Source organism: Anabrus simplex, chromosome 13, assembly GCF_040414725.1.
Source record: "Anabrus simplex isolate iqAnaSimp1 chromosome 13, ASM4041472v1, whole genome shotgun sequence".
Taxonomy (NCBI): Eukaryota; Metazoa; Arthropoda; class Insecta; order Orthoptera; family Tettigoniidae; genus Anabrus; species Anabrus simplex.
In genome coordinates this window covers 88415111-88440167 of record NC_090277.1, presented here as the reverse complement: position 1 = coordinate 88440167, position 25057 = coordinate 88415111, and the positions used below count along the sequence as shown (strand labels likewise).

The 25057-nt window shown below is 40.2% G+C and overlaps 1 protein-coding gene across 1 annotated transcript in view; it reads right to left on the bottom strand.

Moving 5' to 3' along the window:
• Positions 1 to 25057, bottom strand: part of LOC136884959 (intermembrane lipid transfer protein VPS13A) — a 263969-nt gene that overhangs the window by 75981 nt on the left and 162931 nt on the right. The window contains exons 42-47 of the mRNA XM_068230153.1: positions 23795 to 23997; positions 18323 to 18443; positions 14507 to 14722; positions 8485 to 8700; positions 4224 to 4574; positions 2527 to 2652 (exon numbers count right to left, since the gene is read on the bottom strand). Coding sequence (XP_068086254.1) covers positions 2527 to 2652; positions 4224 to 4574; positions 8485 to 8700; positions 14507 to 14722; positions 18323 to 18443; positions 23795 to 23997 — 1233 coding nt within the window. The remainder of the gene's footprint in view (positions 1 to 2526; positions 2653 to 4223; positions 4575 to 8484; positions 8701 to 14506; positions 14723 to 18322; positions 18444 to 23794; positions 23998 to 25057) is intronic.

The following is a 25057-nucleotide window of genomic DNA, read 5'->3' as shown; positions in this document are numbered from 1 at the left end:
AGCCATTAAAAGTACAAGAGTTTTTTTTTTTTTTTTTTGCTAGTTGCTTTACGTCGCGCCGACACAGGTAGGTCTTATGGTGATGATGGGACAGGAAAGGCCTAGGAATGGGAAGGAAGCGGCTGTTGCCTTAAGGTACAGCCCCAGCATTTGCCTGGTGTGAAAATGTGAAACCACGGAAAACCATCTTCAGTGCTGCCGGCAGTGGGGTTCGAACCCACTATCTCCCAGATGCGAACTCACTGCTAAGTACGAAAGTAGGGCAGTGATGTTTGCTTTTCAGAGAATAGCTGAGTACTACAAGACCTGATGAGATATTAAAAAAAAAAAAAAAAACCTTCACAGAAACCATAAAATAAAAAAAAGAAGAAACAGTTGGATTAGTCACTTACTATGTCATTCATAGAAGAATCTCAGCACAATACGGGGACAGTGTTTTGCCACAGCGAAGTGTTTATCAGTGGATTGAACAGTTCAAAAGGGGTCTCATGAGAGTGAACGATGAGGAAAAATCCAGGTGTCCATCTGTAGTCATAACCGATGCCAATATTGAACAAGTGCATGATACGAGGGGGAATCAAATGTAAACAGGATTTTATATTTAAATTCATTTACTGAAAAACACAAGGCAAGTACAATTTTTTTTTTTCACATAGTTTCCTGCTTAGGAAATGCATTTGTCCCAGTGTATGAGCAGCCTTTTGATGCCCTCATCGTAAAAAGAACAGGGTCGTGTCACCAGCCACTTGCGCACACACTCTCGTCATCTTCAAATCGTTGCCCTCCTAGAGCTTCATTATGCAGTCCGAAAAAATGGAAATTGCAGCGTGATAAGTCCGGGCTGTAAGGAGGATGATCAAGTGTAGTCTAGTGCATTTCCTGTAGCTTGGAGACAGTTAGATCTGCAGTATCTGGCCATGATTTGTCGTGGAGAAGGATGACCTGTCGAATAGTTTGGTCTCATCTTTTGCGGCGATGAGCAACCTTGCCTTGTTCAGCAGCTCACAGCAGTAAGCAGCATTGATTGTGCATCGCTCATGCAAAAAATCAAACAGCAAAATGCCTTGCCGATCAAAAAAAACGGTTGCAAGAAATTTGCCAGCTGACAGTCGAGGCTTGGCATTCACTGGTCCTGCCTCCCCTTCCTCCGCCACTCCTTGCTGGCTTGTTTGGATTTAGGAGTGTAGTGGCGGAGCCATGTTTCATTGCAGGTGATGATCCGACTCAAAAACGCATCACCTTCTTCCGCAAACCTTGCTATAAGTCTCTGACAGACCTCCAAATGTCTCAACTTCAGATTTTCGGTCAAAAGGCGAAGGACCCATTTGGAACACACTTTATGGAACTGTAGGTCATTTATGATGATTGCATGACAGCTCCCATAACTGATTCCAACTTGTTCTGCTATGTCTGATACTGTCCCCCATCGATCGTCGTCAATAATGTCTTTAACCGCACAAATATTTTCGTCTGTAATGCTGGTCCGAGGACAGCGATCGTGTTGCTGATTTTCCGCATGTTCTTGTCCTTCCTTGAACTTTATATGCCAGGCAAACACACGCATCCTTGACAATGTTTGATCACTGAACTGTGCAGTCAATGTCTGGAAAATTTCTGCCGCCACGAGCAAGAAATTTTATAATTATGCATTGCGCAGTGGAAGGGTGCACCTGTTGCTCCGACACTGTGAGCGTTACTGATGAAATGGCAGGAAATATCTAACAGCACGCTCTGCCCACTCCTAACAGTCCCGCCTAAGCATAGCAGAAGCGCGGAACCAGTCTTACCAACTGTTGTTGTTCAGCAACAAAAATCCCATTTATATTTGATTGACCTTCGTATGATCGTGAATAACAGATGAGTGACTGTACTATGAATTTCCTCTCCTGGTACACCCTCAGACCACAAAAACGGATTACAGAACGCTGTTCTTCCTCAGTGCAAACAGAGTGTGGTGCAGCCATCTTTATGTCGCAACAGCGAACGCTGAAACCTACTACAGACTTAGACAACGGTGCCATCTAGCGGCTGGTGAGCACACAACTCCATAGAGCCAACCTAAAGAAAATTAGAGCAAAATTTCAGATACTTATTGACCTGCCTAGTATGTGAGTGTTGTACCACATGATATGTAAATCAAGGAAATTAAAACTGAAATCTGCTTTGTCAATAACAATAAAATAAACACTATAATTAGACGGATTCTCTTCTAGTCAATCCCACTTCTTCTGCATTCATGTTTTGACAGCTGCTGCAAACATGTGGAGACTGTCCATGTCCTTTTGTGTTTTCATGTTTGTCTCCTCCTCCTATTGCTCCTTCTTGCCACAGTGACCTGTCACTGTGTTTATAACAAGTATTTACAATATTCTTCCGAAAAGACATGCAATGATTCTAAATTAATGATCAAAACAAGAATATTAACAATAAAAAACAAGGAAAGAGAGGAAGCAAATGTCCTCATGACCACGAATGACACCAATATGAATGCAATGCCAGTGATTTACAACAATAAGATTCACTTACCCCTTTGTCCATTCGAAGAACAGTCTGATGAGTGTGTGTGATAGGGAAATGCTGAGACACCAATTTGCTGTCTCGAAACTTCACATACATCCTCATCGAGTCAGTTTCCGGCCAGAAGGGAACGCACTATTGAGAATAAAAGAGAGACAATGTAACAAAATGAAAACACCGCCAAACGAAATGGAGAAAGAAAAACTGGCTTGTCTAGGAAATTATGTTACAAATACACAGGTATAGTAAAAAGTAAGATAATACAAGTTGAGGTACCTGGAATCAAAACAATGCACACAAAAAAAAATCCCATGACATCATCTTTATTCAAAATACAATTGGCCTAGTTAGAAGCCCAAAGTGAAAATTAGGGTTAATTTCAATATTATCTAGATCCAACAGAAGTTTTACCATCATAAGTTTCAAAAACCATTAACACAACTTCATCCAGTCAGACTTCAGTTTGCATTGCTCCTTTCAATGGCAGCAAATTAACTGAAAGAGAATCCAAGACTGGATATGGAAATTAACTGGAGAAAAATACTTTATATATGTGAATACTCTCCGCCATTGAATAATTTGCACACCCTAATTTTAGGAGAGAAAATTTAAAAAATCGCTTTAATTGTGTTTTATTTACAATAAATTAATCCTACATGGCCTAATTATGTACTCAAAAACTGAATAAAATATAAATTTGTTTTCAAGAAACGCATCATAATCTTCAAATACTGTTGCAAAGCATCCAGAACTCTACCTACAATAACAAAAAAAGGTGATGTGCAATGTTTATAAATTTAATGGTAATGTGCGCGATAAAATATAAAAGTCAATACAGTAATTGCATGCTTCCGTACTTCTATACATCTTCATTTTTTTTGTCATCACCAGCAGAAGGATCATATTTGTAGACACCATCTTCCCATAGTGTGTCATCCTTCGGCCTCGGACTGTCTGACCCACGACATAGAACATTCACTGCGACAACGCATAGGTGAAATTAGCAGATTAAAAATATCAGGGTAAGGCAAGCAAACCGAATGACACTTCTGATCAAGTGGGTTGCCTACCCAACCTAAAATATAAGAGGGTCATATGCTGAGGTGAAGTAGTATCAACTTTAAATAATGCACGCATCCCAGTTTTTCATCACTAAATTCCGGAAAAAGTATACGTCTGGAGTATTCACTTGTAAACAGTATTTTGGATATATAATCTATCATGGAGTAAAAAAAAAAAGTGCAACAAATGTGTACAAAAAAAGCTGAAGTAGTAATGTATATAGCATTTTTACATCAGAGATCCAGCCAATGACAAAGAAAGATGAAAATGAAATGTGTCATAGAAGAGAAGAGATATGGGAAAGAAAAAGGAGGAAAAGTTCAGAGGTAAAAAGAGAAAAAAATTGCACTGAGATGGTTTGAACATACAAAATGATAACAGAAGAAGAGAGACGCCAAAGAAAGCTAGATTATGATGGATGGAATGGTGAAGAATGGCATACGGTAGTGAGACCTCAACTAGCACACTATGGGGATGCGAAATGGTGGGGCAATTAAGTAGAATGGAGAGAACCCATTTTTGCTCCTACCACCACATTTGGATAAGCAAACATGATGGTGAGCCGACACCTAAAACTGTGATATATCCTATACTTATTACCAATATTCTATAGAACAATTTATTGGAAGAGAGCATCATCTTACTTGTCCCGGAGCCAGGTCTATCCACAGATCTGCTCTTTCATTCTCCTCCATGAAGCGGAGGTGTTTGCGGCTCTCGTTGGTTACCAGAAAGTTTGGCAACAAGGTCACGATTCTGGTGAGTTGAGGACACAACTGTGATAAGTTTATGGTGAGAAGGATGCGATAGCGCCGCTTGCGCTCACGGTCCCGACATATGACCAGCCCGGCGCACCCTGCTGTGTCTAAGGAGAAGGCAGACGACCACGAAGAGTGATAAGCTCGCAGTCGGATGCAGCGTCGACGAGGCTTCTTGTAGCAGAACAGGAGAGGCTCTTCGCCTTGGGCTTCGTAGACCACGTCTGATGAAGAACCCTGCAACAAACACATATAGAACTTTCAGTTGATACAATAGTTTGCTAATTCAAATGCAAGGAATATTAGATACTCTACTGTCTACGGGCTAGTTTGGTAGCTTCTTGCCCAGGTGATGTATGTACAATTCTTGGTTCTGATAAAAATTTAAAACAAACTTACACCTTACCAACTTTTCCAATTTATTCAGAAAAAGTCTGACTTCACCTCATAATAAATTTCTCCCGTATTCAGACTTTCTGGTCACCAAATATTCTTATACAGTATACAATAAATTCTACAAGAAACAGAGCAGTTTTGGAGTTTGGTATGTTGTACAACCCTGTAAGATCATTCATTCATTGGACCATCTTGTTTAGTTAACACGTTCCCTGCGGCAGTGAATTTCGATGACTTAATGTTACGTCGATACTGCCTTTAGTTATTATCGGTTCGGGTCACCGGTGACCTGACGAATTTGACTTTGTTTACTCCCTAGTATGACATCCTAAACCATGCATGTGCACTTGTTGTGTGCGTTATTGTTGAGGAGACATTCCAGCGTATTTACCTGTGCGACAGTGTTCCGATTCAACAATTGCGTGAAACAGAAACAGAAATGACCCCGGAAATAATTGGGTCACCGGTGGGCCGATCAGAACTAGCAGTATGCCTCGATCCTTTACTTCCATTGGAACACTATGTTGTCGATTAGTTAACGGAAATTCGTAACTAGGACGTAGTTACTCACTTCGCAATTCTGAGAAGTTCGCACCGACGGATAAGAGTAACATATTTCGGGGCACATGGTGACCCGAACCGCACGGAACGTAATATAAGCCTACCCCAGTGCTGTCCTAACACTCTTTCTTTTCTGTGCCACCGGTGTGTCAGAATGTGAAAGCTCCATACCTAAAAAGGACGTGATATTGCTTGTAAATATTATATTCGGAAGATAATAAATATATCAATAACTACTCCAGTAACCTCTATAGGCTTTCCTAAGGGCAATGTAGAAAGCAGATATCAGAAGGGTTACTCCTTAAACAACAATCTACCATCTGCGGGAAGCAACACTCTAGGCTTCATTCACCGTAACCGCGCTAAGCGATTCCCGCGTAAAAATATAGGTCAGACAACAATCGGGACTCAGGGTGACCCGAAGCGATATGAATGGAAGATGAAAAAAACTTCCTTCGGGTCACCGGTGGGCCGATCAAAACTAGCAGTATGCCTCGATCCTTTACCTCAATTGGAACACTAGGTTGTCATTAGTTCTGGGAAGTTCGCACCGACGGAGAAGAGTAACATGTTTCGGGGCAATAACATCCGCAACATCCGCTGAATGGATTTCAATGGTTGATGCCTTAAAAGAAATGTTTCAGTTTCAATAGCAATTGATAAGTATTACAGTATTTTAAAAGAAAACCTTGCATTGTATGTACTGAGTTAAAGCTTCTTCTAATTTTCAATTCAGTGGCTGGATGGTGGCAAGAGGGAGAATCATGTGATCATGGTTGGCAGGCTTGAATCAGCTTGACTATTAGGCACTCAGTTCCCTTGGAGCTTCCAGAGTACTCAGAGTTTGCTTTTGTCTACATTATCTGTGATGAGAGCAATGAAGCGAGAAAGGCGAGCAATACAGAACCACGTTTCACTATAAATCAATTTCAAGGCCAGGCTTTTAGGAAAATTGGAATCTCTTTGCCTGAGCTCCTTTTACTCATAGGCAGTTGTATGGGTTGTTCAGTTGGGTGAAGGCTCTAACACAGTGTCAACCAACTGGCTGATGTGTGATGTCGGAAAGCAGAGTGGCCAGGCGCTTCAGTCGTAGAGTGGGACGAAGGGACGGAGTCGCTTTGTCGTAGGCGCATGCTGTGCCGTACATAGTGGTATTAGTAGAGGTAGAGTACACTGCATAAGCATGGATGAACTGAGCATATCACAGTCCGACAAGCTATCTATGCCTCCGATCTTTTTATTTTTATGGGAAGATCTATATTTATTTGTAGAAAATGGTAGGAATGCTACAACTAAATGTTTAGTTTGTAGAAAAATGCTACATTAGGTAAAAATATATAATTTACAATGTCACTACAGTTTTTCATAGGATATAAACTTCATGGTTTTGATCCGTATTGAATTGTGATCACAATAATAACTAAACTTATGTTGTAATGGTCCACTTTTCAGTACTATATTGTGCAATGTTTACATTACATTTTAAATCTAGGAACTAGTTTTGGCCTTGGATGGTCATCATCAGCCTTAATGTGAAACTGTACAAATACTTCTAAGTTTTACTTTTATAAGCTATTCTTCATTAAGGTATTGTGATTTCTATCATTTTATACTGTGACATGTTGTCGGAAAATTTTGAACTTGTATGAGAAATGAAACCTCTGAAACAAGATATCTTATCAGGGTGCCAGCCCAGGAAAATGCATTTGAGGTAATGTACGCATTCTGCAGACATCAAGGAGGAAGATGAATATGAGATTGGTTGTGCAATTACTGCGTGATAAACAGAGAGCACTGCGAGCTCTGGGCACTATCTTTAATCTTGTATAGCAAGTTTCTCAGTATTAGGATGCTGTTAATGAGAAATTCAAGCAACCGTTTGAACCAGTGCTCTGAAACATCAATCATATTGCTTGGTGGTGAATGAGTTAATACATGTATAATTGAGGTTAACTTCGTGGACACTGCACTTAATTGCAAATCTCTACCAGCTGCCATCTAAGAACGTGCCAGTTATTTAGTCATATCTTCATGTACCGTTCTTGATTCAACCATTGACAATTTCCAACAGAGGAACTTTGCAGCATTTTCATGATATTTTAACAACAGGCACTAATGGAACATTTTAACACGATGCAATGCATCTAAGAATTTAAGAGCCTGATTTAAATTTGTCATATTTTACGTGTTGTGCACATAGTCCATCCCAGATGTTTTAAACAACTTTTAAAGTCATTCCGGTGTGTTTGTACATTTTAGTTTTTACATGTGTTTGAACATTTTCGCATTAAGGCTGATGATGGCCAGCCAAGGCCGAAACTAGTTCCTAGATTAAAAATGTAACATTGCATAATATAGTACTGAAAATGTGGTCCATTGTGACATAAGTTTAGTTACTACAGTTTGTGTTATGCTACAGATTATGATCAGCATCAAGGTGAAGAACGGGTAATTGTAATTACAGAACTGAAAGATAAATTGAATAACCTTGTCGAGCATTCAATCAGTGAGTCAGCAGTTCGATTGAGTTTTAAACTTTCATATTTAATGGTGAATTCACGAAGGAATGTTTAATTCTAGTCGGTGTACTGTACCACTACTAACACTACTATGTACGGCACAGCATGTGCCTGCTACAAAGCCAGGCAGTCCCTTCCTCCCACTCTACGACTGAAGCGCCTGGCCACTCTGCGCTCTTACGTCACACGTCAGCCAGTTGGTCGACACTGCTCTAACAGATGTATGAGTCGTCATTAAAAACAAGTGAGCTGAACTGATAGGCTGAGATGGCAGAAACAGTGGCTTTCTAAACCCAAGTTAGCTGAAATATGTCAGCTTTGTGTCAATACATTTACTAGTAAATTAAAGAACTCAAGGGGACAAATTTCCTGGACATCAGTGTCTCCGAAAACAATAAAAGTCATCAACGAAACATCAGACCAATAATAACAATAATTTTTGTTATTAGTGGAATAGGGTTTTTCTGTCCCAGTTCTAATGATACTGGAAATGCAAAATGGAGAAGATTATCATACACACGTGTGTCTGTTCTCGGATGTTGAAATTTTAATTCTTGAATTGTTTGAATTACTAAATGACAAAAAAAAAGGGGGTTCTTTAACTTTACTTCTATAGTTCAGAATCTCTTGAAAGGATTTGGGACATCTACAGTGCCGTTTCCTCTACTTACTCTTATCTGCAGTGGCAGGCCTGTCTTGTTTATGATCCAGTACGGAGCGTGAAGGACCACATCACACGTCTCTGCCCTCTCCACTCGCAGACTCAGTCCCAGTTGCTTATTCCCACCTTCTGTGTCGTACTCAGTGGCCATGGCAACTGTCTTCTCCTCCAGGTCGACGGTCAGGTTAAACGAGCCTGACCAAGGGATCCCCAGGTATGCAGGTACCTATCAAAAGCAAAGAAGTAATACATCAGAAATGTTCATGGATATTTCATAGTATATAGGGTATCAAAACAGAAAACCAGCGCAGGGCAGGGCCAGGGCCAGTGCAGTAAATAAATAAATAAATAAATAAATAAATAAATAAATAAATAAATAAATAAATAAATAAATCAATCAATCAATCAATCAATCAATCAATCAATCAATCACTGATCGATCTGCATTTGGAGCTGTCATCCAGGTGCTAGATACCCCATCAACTGTTTACGTAGTCTTCTCTTAAATTATTTCAAAGAAGTTGGAAACTTACCAAATATTCCCTTGATAAATTACAGTATTCCAATCCCTAACTCCTCTCTCTAACATATTTGAAAACATCCAGATACATCTAAAATAAAGAAATAATCCTAAATTCAATCTGAATGCCATTTCTAAAAAAGTGAACACCCTTTTTGATGATAAAATAAAAATTAATTCAGAATCAAAAACCAATAAAGCAATTGTAATAAGTGATAGGCAACCTGCTGCTTCCCCTCAATAACAAAGGCTCCCAGCTGCCACCTGTCAGTGTAAGATTGAACATCAATGCGATGTCACATGACAGAGCCCACTTGATGAGGCCAACGAGACAAAGAGTGAGTACTTCACATTATCACTTACCCAATTTCTATTTCTACCATCTTGATCCTTATTTCTCTATAACATTCTTATTTAGTTATTCTTTCTTTTTAGATTTCTCTTTCAAACATGGAAAGACTACAACACCTTTTGCTAGTGATATCCAATACATCCAGTTCTGTGTCGGCATTTTATTATCCGAAGTGCTCTGTCTACTATCAAGGTCCACATTCCATAATGAACAAAAGAAGTTCCCCCAACCCAGCCTGATAGACACTTGATTTAGCACAAGATGAGTTTGTTCCAAATCACTCAATTTTTTTCTTATTAAATCTGAAGCAAGACGATACTGCAAGACAGCCACCTTATATTGTGATTTTAAAACTTTTTAATTAGCTTTTTCATGTTTTTTCAACATTTTATCCATTTAAATTGATTAAGATGTTGTTCTAATGTGTGTAGCTAGCTGAGGATGACCAAATAGGGTTGAAACACGTACCATGCTTTTTATATATCTAAATTTACCACTTATTTGTAGTGTTTTAGACTTCTGTGTATTCTTTCTTTCTTTATTTGTGTCATAAGTACCAACTTTACGCACAGATATTTAAAAAAACATAATATCTACATTCTTACTACTGTATACACATATTCAGGTCCATTATACAAACAATCACAGATAAAGCTACAATTCGAGAGTTAGATGATTCTTGCCCAGTATTGGGCGATGTCAATAGCGTTGGAGGAGGCTGAAATCAAGTCTTTTGTAGTGCAAATAAAACACACTGACATAGATGTTGGATCGTCTGCTGCTCTCCGCAATCACAAAGTGATGAATCGCTTGAGAAACCCCACTTCCGCAAATTTACTTTTGTTCTGCCGACTTCTGTATGGAGTCTGTTAAGGACTTTCCAGACTGTCCACTTCTTCTGGTGTCCACATGGAAGACTTTCCTTTGGCTCTATCCAGTTGGAAAGGTGGTTGATTCATTCTTTCCACATTTTGATCCTAACATTCTCTGCTTTTGCCTCAAGCTTCACTGATGTGCGGAGAAAACTTTTTCTAGATTTTAGCCTCTGTGTGGCTGGGTGGTATCCATAAAGAGGATGTGTTTTTCAAGCATCCGGTAATGATCCTGCAACTTTCGTTGAGAGGGATGTCGACCTGCTTTGTATGGGCTGACCTGTACCAAACCGGCAAGGCATATTCCCCTGGAGAGTAGCATAGAGCTAGACCCGATGTTCTAATTGTTTATGGTTGTGTTCCTCAACTCGTTCCTGACAATTTGTGTAGAATGTTGTTTCTAGCAGCTATCTTTTGTTTTAAGTTTTAGCAATGTTTCTTATATGTTAATGTGCGATCCAGCATACCTCCCAGGTACTTTCGTGTATTGAAAATGAGGGGTCTAGAAGCAAAACTAGCAATGTCCAATCAACCCAATTTTACAGGAGAGACTGCTTTATTATTATAATATTTTTTTTTTTTTTGCTAGTTGCTTTACGTCGCACCGACATAGATAAGTTTTATGGCAACAATAGGACAGGAAAGGCCTATGAAGGGGAAGGAAGCGGCCATGGCCTTAATTAAGGTACAGACCCAGCATTTGCCTGGTGTGAAAATGGGTAACCACAGAAAACCATTTTCAGAGCTGCCGACAGTGGGGTTCGAACCCACTATCTGCCAGATGCAAGCTCACAGCTGCGCGCTCCTGACCGCACGACCAACTCGCCTGGTGACTGCTTTATTAGAACTCTGTAACTAAAGGAGATACATGCGCGACAATTTTATGCAATATAAAATTTCTACTCTTAAACAGTTTAAAATGCAGCACGACCTAATATTTATGGCAAATTTTGACCAATGACTTATCAAAATTGGAGATCGGTAGATTTGCAACCAACATTTGGAGATTCCACTTCTGCATCAAACATTCTCAGAAGACTGCCTTAATGGCAAGTGAAATAACAGATAATGAAGATCAAATAAGAGGTCTGACAGTGTTTAATCACATAACTAGAGCATCTAAACCATCAAATCATCTGTTTATACAAAAACTTTCTCTCCCTCAATGACTTCTTCCACATTCTCCATTGCATCATTCTCCATTCTTTCCAGCAAATTTAAAACTGGAGGTTGTCAAATGATTTCCACCGATTGCCGTAAGTCAACACGTCTCGTAATTTCAAAGCATTGACTTTAACACCTCATTCAGTTAAAGTGGGATTAATTATTGATCTATTTGTGGAAATTTTACAAACACTTTCAGCCACACCTATGTCACATTGTTCAATGGATTTGTTTTACCTCTTGTCAGAACAAAATGCTTGGTAACATTAAATTTTAACAATTTATTTATGTTGCTCAATTGTGATTGGCCAACATGGAGATTGTCATATTTGCCATGTTATATTTGAAGAGGATTTTGATAGTTATGCATCTCAACAATTTGGTCATAGATGGCATTTACCTTGCAAAATCTTATCCATACTTTAACTCATTTCTGCCAAAAAGTGGACATTGCCAGTTTTGCTTCTAGGCCCCTCAAATATATAATTCTTTTGGAATTAATATTAAAGAATTGTCAAGTCAACATGGAACTGATATGCAATTCATACTTTATAAGGATCTCCCCTTGGCAGTCTATGATTGTGTCTGAATTAAGTTTGTCAGGTAAACACCAAATGTGTCTCCAAAGATGTTTTACGTTGCAACATCATACAACTTGGACGGCCGAATGGACTTTACTTCATTTGACTTCATCTGCCAGCATACCTGCCAACTTTTGGAAATCAAAAATAGGAAGATATTTTTAATTCTTGTTTATCATCATGTATATTGCACCATGGTCTCGGTAAAAAGGAAAATATAAAAGGCATACATATCTACAATTACGATGTGAATTGACTATTAAATTTAAAATCTTAAAACTAAGAAAACTTAAAAATGTTCATAAGAAAATGTAACAAACACGGAACAAAATGCATAATAGTTTCCCTTATTAGACTGTAAAATGAATGGAAATTCAATTTTATAGGTATCTCTGAACATGTGGAGATAACGTTTGTTATGTTTTGTGGCCATAATGTGGAGATAAAATACCAGAAACCGCCACCAACACAAATCCCGGAAATACATTCAAGTCATTAAAATTATGAACTAAGAATGAACACAAATGCACTGAAATACGCGAAACCACCACATACAAAACGATTAATATGTTTCTAACATTGTTAACATACGACTTCGACAGGGGGAAGAGCACAGAACCCCAAGGAAAAAGCATGTGGTTTATGACTCCAACAAAACTATGCACAGCAAGGATGTTAACAGCATGCAAAACACACAATAACAAAATAATTCCCGATCAACGGAGTCGCTAGCGTGTGCTAGGCTCTCTTGCTTGTAGGATGATTGCCGTCCTGAATTCCCAGCTGTAAAGCACGCACGCACACACGCACGCACGCACACACACATACACACACACTCTACGCTCGAAAATGAGATGTGTAATTTACACAAGCATGTAAGAACTTATCCTAGGCGAAGAGTATTGACCATACTGTAGGTTATATTGGTCAAAAATAGGAAAAAGCTAAAATAAATCAGAAAATCGGAAGACAGAATGTTTCCAGGTAAATCAGAAGGGTTGGCAGGTATGTGCCAGGTTTGAACTCGCAATCTTGGGATCTCGAGACTGACACTCTTCCACTGATCCACAGAGGAAAGCTGTCAGTATTAGTATAATTGGATAGTGTGTGTTCATCATGATTCTTTCCTTGTCTCCTCGTCCTACCATCACTCACTCTCCTTACACTGACTCTCATTCTGTTTATCCTAATAAGAGTTCCTTTTAGTGATGGGATAATCAAATACAAAATAATCGCTTATTCAATTATTCTGTTTTATTCAATTATTTGATTATTTATTTCCATTCGATTATTCATACAAACCTTTATTAGAATAAATAAGGCAATAGAACAGTGAGTGCTTTCGAATTAATCTCACTATACTACCAAAACCAAACTGCATGGCATAACAGCCCCCAATGGCTTTGGCCTACCAAGTGACCACTGCTGAACCTGAAGGCCTGCAGATTACGAGGTGTCGTGTGGTTGGCATGACTAATCCTCTCAGCTGTTATTCTTGGCTTTCTAGACCGGAGCTGCCATCTCTCCGTCAGACAGCTCCTCAATTGTAATCACGTAGGCTGAGTGGACCTGGAACCAGCCCTCAGATCCAAGTAAAAATCCCTAGCCTGGCCCGGAATCGAACCAAGGATCTCCGGCTAAGAGGCAGGCACCGCAACCCCTACACTGCGGGGCCAGCACTATTATACTACCATCCTGGGATAATAAATCTTAAATACTTGAAATGATCTACCTGTTCCAGCTTTGTAATCCCAACCTGATATTCAGTTCTCGTAAGTTTCTTACCTAATGATATCGCTTTATTGTTGGAAAGCTAATTTTCACATCATACTCACTGCAGCTATTTTCAGATCCCTAGAATGTAGGCTTTGAAACAATTATTCTTTAATAATTTGCATTTTTCAAAATAAGTCTCCCCTCCCAATTTCAGAATAGGCTAAAGTTGAATTTGTACTTATGAAAAATAACAATACACCATTTTTTTAACAGTTCATCTAGTGATAAACTTACTGCACTGAATAAACAGGAGATAAAGTATCCACCTTGTCAATACTAAGAAAAAACGACTCAATATATACGTTAATTACTCGTACATGTTTCGAGAACATATCATTTTCATCCTCAGCTAAGGCATTTCACATTATCAATGACTTGATTAAAATAAATAGATGTTTAAACTTATAGACACAGTTCATCTATTCAGTTATATCAATCTATTATCCATCCAGACACACTTAAACAGAACACTTTATTTATGATGTATTCAAATATTTTATGCAATACAACTGCCTGGTATTTGATGAAACTCATTTGATTATTTAAAGAAATCAGTTGGAGGTTATTCAATTATCCCATCAGTATTTCTTTCACGTTCTGTCAAATTTTATACTATTCAGTTATCGAATACAGGTAACTGACTCTGGATTGGCCATTTCAGATAAAGGTCATAAGACCCAACGTAACTCAATTTACACACTAACTTGCCTCACTACCATAAGGAGACAGGAGTCAACAAGCAGAACGTTGCACAAGACAGTACTTACCTCTACACAAATTTTGTGAATCTTGAGAAGATTAAGGAAGTAGACGTTTGTCTTCTCGCCGGCCTCGATACGCACTTCGTACTTGATCGTCGGTATCTTGATCTCGACCGCATAGGGCAGGTGGTTGTGTATGGCCAATGGTGGCAGCAGCCTTATCAAATAGTTGGGGATGGAGCGCGATGCTCGGCCCACAGCGGCGCCTTCAACACACATCGCCTTCAACAAAACATCGCTAGATTTAAAACACTTCTCAAGAATTTATTTTTATGACCTTCAGTAGGTTGGTTTAGCAAAGAAATGCCCTTTCACCACTACTTTTCATTGCTATGACGGATGAGATAATAATGACTGGGGAGGAGAAGGTGAAGGCAACGGTCTTTGCAAATGAGGAAGAAGCACAGGAACAGCCGAATGCAGGGGTAGAAACAGGTGGAACAATATGAAATGATGCTCAATGTAAAGAAATGCAAGTTTCTGGTGATAACAAGGAAGAAAGATAAACTGCTTGGAGGAGAAGGATTGGAGAAAAATGGAAAGGAAGTATAATAAATGAAGGTGGTAGAAACAACAAAAATCTGTGATTGGGGAAGAAAGACACATAAATTTCTTCAAGGAGTTAGAAGCCTCATCTGGAGGAAGGAAATACTTCAGTATTATACACTGCCGTTAGTAAAAAGAGAAAGAAAAAAGAAAAGCATAACACTTCGACTACAAATATCATATGAAAAGACCAAGTACTTTGAGAGTAAGCACCCCAGGAAAGCCCCTTTGATGACCATGTATGGAAAGATTGGAAAAGTCAATCGATTCCGGTATCTTAGTGAATGGGTCCACCCCAATGGTAGAGACAGAACCTCCATCTTAGATAGATGTGCTAAACTCAACACAGCATACCAACTGTCACAAAATTGTTACAACAAGAAGTGCATTGCGAAGAATGCCAAAATATGCCGTTACAAAACTGTTGTCAGACCCCAGTTCTTCTATGCTGCGGAGACCTTACTGATGAACAGGAAAGGTACCGTGGATCACCTGGAAAAAATTGAAAGACGTATCCTCCGGAAAACTCACGGGCCAAAGTGCTCTCGGATGGAACCTACCGATTGAAAGCGAACTCTGAACTGTACCAACGGTTGGAAATGGCTAACACTATCATGTGGCTGAAGTTTTATGGGCACCTTCTGAGAATGGGCAACGGAAGGCTTACGAAGAAGATCTTCTCACTCATCGAAAGCTACAAGACTGGAAGCATGTGGCTCATGAAAGTAAAAAAGACTTAGCTGCGCTGGGATTTCTGATACTGTTGCCTCAGACCACCCCAAATTTTGTAAAATTTTAAACTTGTGGTCTCCTCTACCAAAGGTTGTTAAATCTCACAAACCTATTTCGCAGGAAAGGAAGGAGAAACTTATAGCAGGGCTCAAGAGACATTGAGAATGAAAGAGAGCATCGAAAAAGAACTAGTGAAAAGTGCTCCCTAGTGGGCTTAAATCACAAATAAAATAATAATAGAGTGAGAAACAAAGATGTTAAAAAGGAAATCAGAACAGAAAACCTAAATGAAAGAACTGATAGGAATAAACTAAAGGGGCCCATAGATGTGCAATATTATTGCGCAAAATGGATTGTACAATATATTTTTAGCTGCCCATAGATGTACAATATTATTGTACAACAATCGCGTTTGTGCAATCAATAGAATCGTGTGGAGATAATATTGATGGTTGTGCAATATACTGTGCAAAGCACTCATAGACGTACAATATGCATGGCAATATATAGTCAGTCCATCCCGGTATTTTGTTTGGTGAACACTCTTTTCTGCATCACGAAGCCGCTTCACTTCCTTCCGGAAGTTCGTACGCAGAGAACTGACTTCTAGCTTGTTGGCGTTTGGGTATTTTTTCGCGATATTTCTCAATAAGCATCTCGTTCTGTTCACCTTTTTTAATACGATTACTGTAATCTTTGCTCTTAACGTCCCATACAGCCGGAAGGCCATTGTACACTTTAATAAACTCCAAAATAAGCTTTTTCTCCTCCTGTTTTTCTGCCATGTTCTCCCCCGCTGGTTGGTACCAACTGGCGGAGGACGGGATCTTGCACAATACTGCCAACACACCGCACAGTATTTTGCGATTTGCACAATATATTTCAAGCTTTTTTGATTTCATACAACATATTGCACAACCCTTCAATATTAAATACACACTATCAATTATATTGCACAAACCCCGATATTGCACAATAATATTTCATGTCTATGGGCCCCTTAAGATGGTTTGGACATGTAAAGAAAGCAAAAGAAAAGAATAGCAAAACAGATGATGGAGATGAAAAGAGCAAGACGGAGACCTAGAACAAAGTGGATCAATTCAAATAAAGAGGAGTGCAAGAAGAAGAAACCTGGACAAGGACTGGGAAGAGGAACAGTGGACAGAGAGAGGAAGATGACGTGCTGTAAGTGCCCCAAACCGGCAAGAGCTGGATGGGGGAAAGGAGGAGGATGATGGTGAAGAATTCAATGAACCCAAAATTAAGTTATAACATACAATAAATGCTCTTCTTCTTCTTCCACCACTTTTTTCACACCTTGACAGGGTCTCCGGTGCAAACTGTGCCGCACAAGAGGTCCTGGCTCTGTTTTACAGCCAGATACCCTTCTTGATACCAATCATATGTTGAGAGATGTATACAGTATGGTAATGATTCTTTTTGTGGTGTATAGTCCATCAGAGACAAACACAAACACCCAGTCCCCAAGTGAGAGGAGTTAGCCAAGAGTGGTTAAAATGACTCACCAGACTGGGAATCAAAACTGGGACCCTCTGAACCGAAGGCAACAACGCTGACCATTGCTGGATTGTGTTAACATTTAGAGTGCAAGAAAATCTTCAGAGAAAATTCTGACTTTTCCTTGTGTTATCACAGAAACTGACCTTGTGTGATGTATTTAACACCATGTGCAAACATTGCCACTGCAACGATGGTAAGTCAATGTAAACCAGGGCCTCTCAGAGTGCACGCACCAGTGCACTGCGCGGCGCAAGGTGCAAAAGACGACTTTGCTAGGTTGTTATAGATGTTAATTCCCATAGGGAACCTGAAATATTTGTCCCGAATGAGTAAATTTATAATACCAATGGGAATCAACATCTATATCTTATAATGGCCAAGAAGGCATCAATTTTTTGGTAAAGAGACTAAGTCTCTCATAGTGCATTGGCACTGCTGGTGGCTCCAAGCAGCCTACGTAGTGGCCTCCACGGTATGCACTAGCCAGCGTCTTGGTGGGTGTGCTAGGTACCAACTGATGAGCCCAACCTAGCACATGGCGGCGAAATGCTGGCAACCAGGAATGAGTTAGCTGGAAAATTTATAATGTCCGATAACGGACCATTTATATTGGTATTTTGCTAGGTTGACCAGAGTGCAGATTCTCACTCCTGGATTTTAAGCAATAGTGCTGTCTCACTCACTCCACCTGTCTCCCCTTTCCTACCTTGCTCTGCAGCGCTCCACCATCCAACCAGAGTTGAGCCGAGCTTACCCAAGTCGCCCCGAGATGCCTCTGCACCTTGGTTTGCATGTGTGAGATTTTGAGTGTTTGAGAGGCCCTGATGTAAACAAACGCAAGATCACCGGGTTGCTGCAGGGGATAGGGTTGCTAGCAACAGCACATTCTTTTTCTTCTTCAGAGGTGGAGAAGGTATGTATTTATTAACTTAAGTACAGTTTTTAGAGTCGGACACAGTTTTGGTGATCTAGAAAAGAATTTTGTGAATGATATATTACCTCATACACTTAAGTCCTTACCCGTAACGAGAAGACTGTGGCGTCCTTCTCCTCCTTTGGAGAGCAGTGAATATCTTTGGGCATGTTGAGATCGGAGGCCAATTCTTGCCACCAGAGGCTCCCTTCACTGACATGGTAACTGCTGCATAGTGGGAAAGAAAAAAGCCAATGTGTTAACTGATATTTTGTGTTAAAATGCAAATACAGGGACATTGTTTTATCTCTTCAGGGGACTGTCACTCGCCTGGCTGCCTGCGCTGCGAGCCTGTCTCCCGCCGAGCACTTTGCCGTAATGTGGCCAACACTCGCCCGGCATTGAGTCATAGTGTGTTTTTGCACAAGATTTCTTGTATTTCATGAAGGTATCATGTATATTCACTCACACATGTAATGAAAATGGCATTAGAGCAATACACTGAGCACTAAACACGTGAACACTTGACTAAACCAAACCTTACGCTGATAAAGATTTCAGCAGACTGCATAGGAGGGGAACTTGTGGAGCCGAGCAGCGTATTACGGCAAAGTGCTTGATGGGAGACAGGCTCGCAGCACAGGCAAACGGGCAAATGACAGTTCAATGAATAGATAAAATAATGTCCCTCTACCTTTAACCTCATATCAATGAAGTCCTCCTGCAGTTGGAAATAACTGATCTGAAATCATTATCTGCATCTAGTAACCACTTTCAAGAAGTAGGAAAGATTCAGTTTTGGGGTGATACCGATTCAAATTTATTCCTGTCTGTGAAGAAACTTGTGTTCTTCTTAATAACTAAGTTCGGGTCAATGTATGTTTGTGAATTGGCTTCTTCCCCCGTGAATGCAGTAAAGTGCAAGATACTGACCTACTTCAGGAACAAAGACTTCAAAGATTGTCTCAGTTCTACTCTGACCTCATATGAACATCAGTTTGCCTGTGCGTGTGGGTGGTAGAGTAACACCCATGGTATCCTCTGCCTGTCATGAGAGCCAACTAAGTGGGGCACCAGGGGCTTTTAACTTGGGAGCGTGGGTTGCCGACCATGGGGCCCTTAGCCGAGTCCTGGCATTGTTTCCAGTGACTTGTGCCAGGCTCCTCTCTTTCTTCTATCCTATCCAACCTCTCTTGGTCAACTCTTGCTCTTTTCTGACCCCAATTGTATTAGGTGCGAATCCTAGACAGTCTTTCATTTTCATGCGCTTCGTGGCCCTTGTCTTCCTTTGGTCAATACCTTCATTTTTCTGTTCTTCTCATTAGTGTTATATAGAGGTTGCCTAGTTATACATCCTCTTAAAGCAATAGTCACTACAACTACGACTTCGCCAAGTTATCAAGACAAACAGTGCCAATTCTTATATTAGTTCGAAGATGTCATTTATTTGCATATTTTAAAATTATTTCAAAGTGACCTGATGGGGAAACAAATTGAATAACCCTGATGTATTTTCTTACCTTGTGGTGATGATATGATGAAGCTTGTTGTTTAAAGGGGCCTAACATCTAGGTCATTGGCCCTCTCCTTGTATTTCACTGCTTTACGTTCATCACGTTTGACTGTAAAATTCTGCTGTCTTTTGCTATCATACAGAGACATCCAGCTCCATGGCTAAATTGTTGGCATGCTGGCGTTTGGTTTCAGGGGTGCTGGGTTCAATTCCCTGTAGGGTCGGGAATGTTAACCATCATTGGTTAATTTCATTGGCACGGGGGCTGGGTGTATGTGTCGTCTTCATCATCATTTCATTCTCATCATGATGCGCAGGTCGCCTACGGGAGTCAAATCAAAAGACCTGCACCTGGTGAGCTGAACAAGTCCTCGGACACTCCCGGCACTAAAAGGCATACGCCATTTAATTTTTATCATCATCATCATCCATTTCTCTCGTCCAACCCTCAATGGGATGGATGTTTATGACACCTTTCCATCTTCCTCAATATAACCAACATTCTTCCTCCTTAACTGTGTTCCAATCCAAGTTTCTTCTAGTTATACTATTCCTGATTGTTTTCAACCACCTTGGTCTGGCTCTCCTACTTGCCCTCCCTTCTCCTATCCAGTTTGCCATTGTCTGCTTTGACATCCTTCCCTCTTCCATCCTCTTAAACATGTTCAACCGAGCTCGATAGCTGCAGCCGCTTAAGTGCGGCCAGTATCCAGTATTCGAGAGATAGTAGGTTCGAACCCCACTATCAGGAGCCCTGAAAATGGTTTTCCGTGGTTTCCCATTTTCACACCAGGCAAATGCTGGGGCTGTACCTTAACCAAGGCCACGGCCGCTTCCTTCTCACTCCTAGCCATTTCCTGTCCCATCGTCGCCATAAGACCTAACTGTGTCGGTGCAACGTAAAGCAACTAGCAAAAAAAAAACATGTTCAAATCAACCAAATTTATCCCTCTCTATTCTGTCGTAAAGCTTTTCCACCCCAATTTCCTTTCTTACGTCCTCATTTCTTTCTCTGTCCTTTCCTATCGTACTTCTTAAAAATTGAATTTCTCCTCCCTGGATTTTATTCTCCTCTTTTTTTTTTTTTTTTTGTCACTGTTCAGGGCTCCACTGGATATATCAGTACTGAGCAGTAGTACATCTTATATACTTCATTGGCACTTCCTCCTCCACACCAGGTTTCTCACACTCTGGTAGAATGCTTTTCTCTGTTGAATACTTTTACTGACCTCTAGGTCCAGCCCTGTATCTTGTAACCATTTGCTTCCCAACTACTTGAACCTCTCCACAGTTTCAAGATCTTGTCCCCTAATTTTTATAATTCCTTTTATTGCTTTCCTCCTCTAGTCAACACCATTGTCTTACTCTTTTCCACATTCACTCAATATGTAGAGTTGCCCTTGAACTTCCTCTCTGTTTGCTCCCCACACCACAATACTTACTTACTCACTCCTCGGTGCTACAGCTCATGCAGGACCTTGGCCTCTGTGACAATTGTAGCCCAATCTTCACGATCTTCAGCACGCTTCCTCCATTTTCTTATTCCCATCTTTCTTAAATCCTCCTCCACATCATCCAACCATCTTATCTTCCATTCCTTTACACGGGTCGTTCACCATTATAATCAGTCCAGCTATTTTTGACTTTGAGTTTTGTGACAATGTGTTTTTCCGGTATGGAGTTGTTAGCCCCAATATCAATCCCAACCTGGAGGACCAGGATCTCCCTCTTAGTCTGACCTATCACCTTTGACCTGTCCGGCTTGGGAGACCCTGCCAGGAGCTCACGCTCCCGCTGGCATGGCTCTCAGGATCACTTAGGCACACAAGCTCCCGCATCACGACAAGATGAAGATACCAGCGTGGGAGCCCCACACCACAATATCACCTGCAAACAGCATAATGCTGCGTTCCCATGGGGCGTGATATGCTTAAGTCGATTATGCTTTCATAAGCCATCTGTGTGAACGAGGTGTATTAAGCTTGCCTATGATGTCAAGCATCTCACGATTCAGTATTGAAGGGATCATACATGTTTGATTTTCAGTCGTGAGCCACCTGGTTTTGGTAAACCAAGATGTTTTTAGATTTAATGACAATGACACTATATGATTTTTGAAACTATAGCAAACTGTTCTATACAATCCATCATTAGATGAGTACCAAGACTGTGAGAAGCAGGCAGCGATGGCTAAACAAATATCTGATAACCTAAGCATCCCAGGTTTTGGACTAAAGGAAGTGATAGTGAAATTTAAATACTTGAGAAATTCTTTTTGTCAAGAATTGAAGAGCATTTCTGATGGTGAGAGATCAGGAAAGTCTACCAATGAAGTCTACAATCCTACAGTTGCTTGGTTTATGAATATGAACACTTTTCATTCGACCTTACGTGGAAGATAGGGACTCTCACTCAAATTCCAATATCCACTGCCTTACTCACCATCTACTTCGCCTGTTTTTTTCTTTGCAGCAAGATACAAAAGACTTCATTTGCTAAAATTGAACAAATAACCAAACATCCTTCAGCAACATCCTCGTCCATGGCCACATTTCGACTGACTATTTCATTCTATCAATGTGAACGGATCACACTTTCCATCGGGCATGAACCGGTGTGGAGCAACCACGAAAGCGTAATTGGTTCAAGCTTGTCACACCTCGTGGAAATGCGGCTTTACAAAGACAACAAACCAGGTTAAAATCTTACATGCCTGCTGATCATAATGGGGCGAAGTCTGCATTTGATAACAGACTACAGGTTTAAGATAAAAAATAATGATAATAATAATAACGAAACACTATCGTGCGCAGTGGAAAACAAGCCCAGGGGGATCTGGGATGTAAAAGGGTGGTAGCAATGTGTACAATTAAAGGGAGATAGTTTTGATAGTAATAACAACAACCTTTACTTCAATAAATATATATGTGTGTACATTACTGATCAGAGGGGTACAAAAGAATAACATAAATAATTTGAGTGGGATTTTAAGACAAATTTCACAAGTGATGTTGAGGTAAGATATTTAGTGAACAGATTACAAAGAGGGATGAAAAGAAGTTTAGTTTAAATAGTTGGTCTACATCGCTACATGTAGTGAGACTAGTGCCAAAATCGTTTACAAAGAATAATCTACCAGGAGAATGTATAGAACAATGGAATAAAGAGCATGTAAGTTTAAGTAAACAAGTGACCCTATTTAAGAAGATCGACTATGACATTAATCTACATAGTTAGACAAAGGTAGCTAAATTCTTATACAAGTGTGTCTTAAATTTATGTACAATGAATCATACAAAATTTCTGAACAAGATACGGGGTAGAATGAGAGACGGGGCGGGGATGAGGGAAACCGAGAGACACGACCAGTAAGAGAAAGTTCTCACAGGAAATAACTGCAAACACACGAAAATTAGAATTATGCTTGAAAGGTAGAAGTAGTTTGAATGCACTAAAAAGTATATGTCCAAGCGTGCTTCAGAGATCCACAGCCCATGAACACGGAATGGAATTTAGTGCCCTGTAACTTGGTGACTCTCCCAACTCACTCATCATGCGAAGAAAGATGAATGAAACGATGTGTTACATAATGTGATCTCTATGTCTCACCTGAAGAACACCAGCGGTCGATGGGAGCAGAGAACCAGCTCTGTCCTATGTTATGCGCTCGCACATCCAGCGGGGAAAGGCCTCTCATTCAATCCTGGCAAATTAGGCCAGGTGGAAAGTATTTATACGATCTTAGAGTTCATTCTCGAAGTTGCGAGACACAGAGTTGACATCAGGGGAGTGTGAGAGTCAGCCGATTGTCCAAGACGGCGGTCAGTAAGGGCAAAACAAGGCCGGCAAAAGTGCCGGGGGTACACGAGGTAAGCACAATAACTGCACATCTCCAGTTTTATGTGGAAACTAAACCACAGAGTTGTGACCCTCATCCACTGTCAGGGATTCTAACCGTGACCACGAGAAGCCAATTATGATGTCTGTCAGTAATCATGCCCTAGGTTGAAATGAAATGTGTCCCTATTTATTTCTATGAGGTAAGGTTATATGTGCTATTACTTACTCTACATAGGCTGGTAAGATGTACAATCGACAGTGGTAGGCCACGTACAGCGGCACGTTGAACGTTTCATCTGGTTCAACGATGGCAACTCTTATTGTGTCCTCAAATGGATTTGTAGACTCTCCAATGTGGTCAACTCCCAAGGATTCCAGAACTGTCTTTTTGTAGTACAGTCCCATGGCATACGATGTTTCATTCTTGATCTGCAAACAAAAAACAATACTTCAAGATTTTTATCTTTAATTTTGAAAATTCCTCTTCTCTTTCCCCTCGCCATTGCCATTGAATTACTTTCCTCCATTTCCCTATAGTTTAATCTTTCCATTTATTCTTTGCATTATTGTAGCAAGCTCAGTTAGTAGGGAGAAGTAAAGATAACTGTGCTGCAAGTAATCACAGTATATAGACATGAAGAATTAAAATCAGGTCATGAATATAACTTAACAAGAAGCTGTATTTGAACTATCTGAATAGTGAGAAGAATCAACAAAGGAAAGGAGACATGAGAAAGAATGAAATAGATAAGCTCTCTCCCCATCAATTCCTGCTATTCTACGACCATCTCTTCTGAGCCCCCGTTTCTGCTCTGCTCCCCTCTATTTAAGACGGCAGTGTATGAAGATGTGGAGATTGTCCTTTTGTGTTTTCATGTTTGTTCTTCTCTTCTCTCTCTATTGTGCCTTCTTCCTACACTGACCTGTTATTGCACTTGTCCCATTATATATTCCTTTTCATGTTTGCTACTTTCCAACACTTGTTGAACGAATTAGTTTCTTGCGACCCGAAGCGCAGTATTGGGTGAGGAAGAAACCTCCACATACACACGCATGCTCAGAAAACAAATGTTCTCCCTTAGGCAAAGAGACTGCCTAGACAGAAAGAGAAATAAAATTTAAGGAGGTTAGGATTGAAATTAAGAAAAAAAAGAATACAGAAAAATGTGAGGCAACTCAGGGGACACCTTGTTAGTCTAGCTCTATGCCGAGGCCAATCCAGCATAGGTAAATCTGAGCTGGCACAGCCCTCGGGATCAACGAGCATGCAATCCCTCACACTGATGTCAAGGTCCCTAGAGGGGGGAGAGACGACAGTGTAACAAATATGTTAATCTTCTGTTACCCAGATGTAAACAGCGCTGTGTATCATGGCTTCCACATGCAACTTCAATATGTGCCCCAAGCAAATTCTTTCGTTTTCTGGGAGTGATTAATTCAGATGCAGATTTTGATTAGTAGTGAAAGTGATGTAGGGAGCATCCGGTTG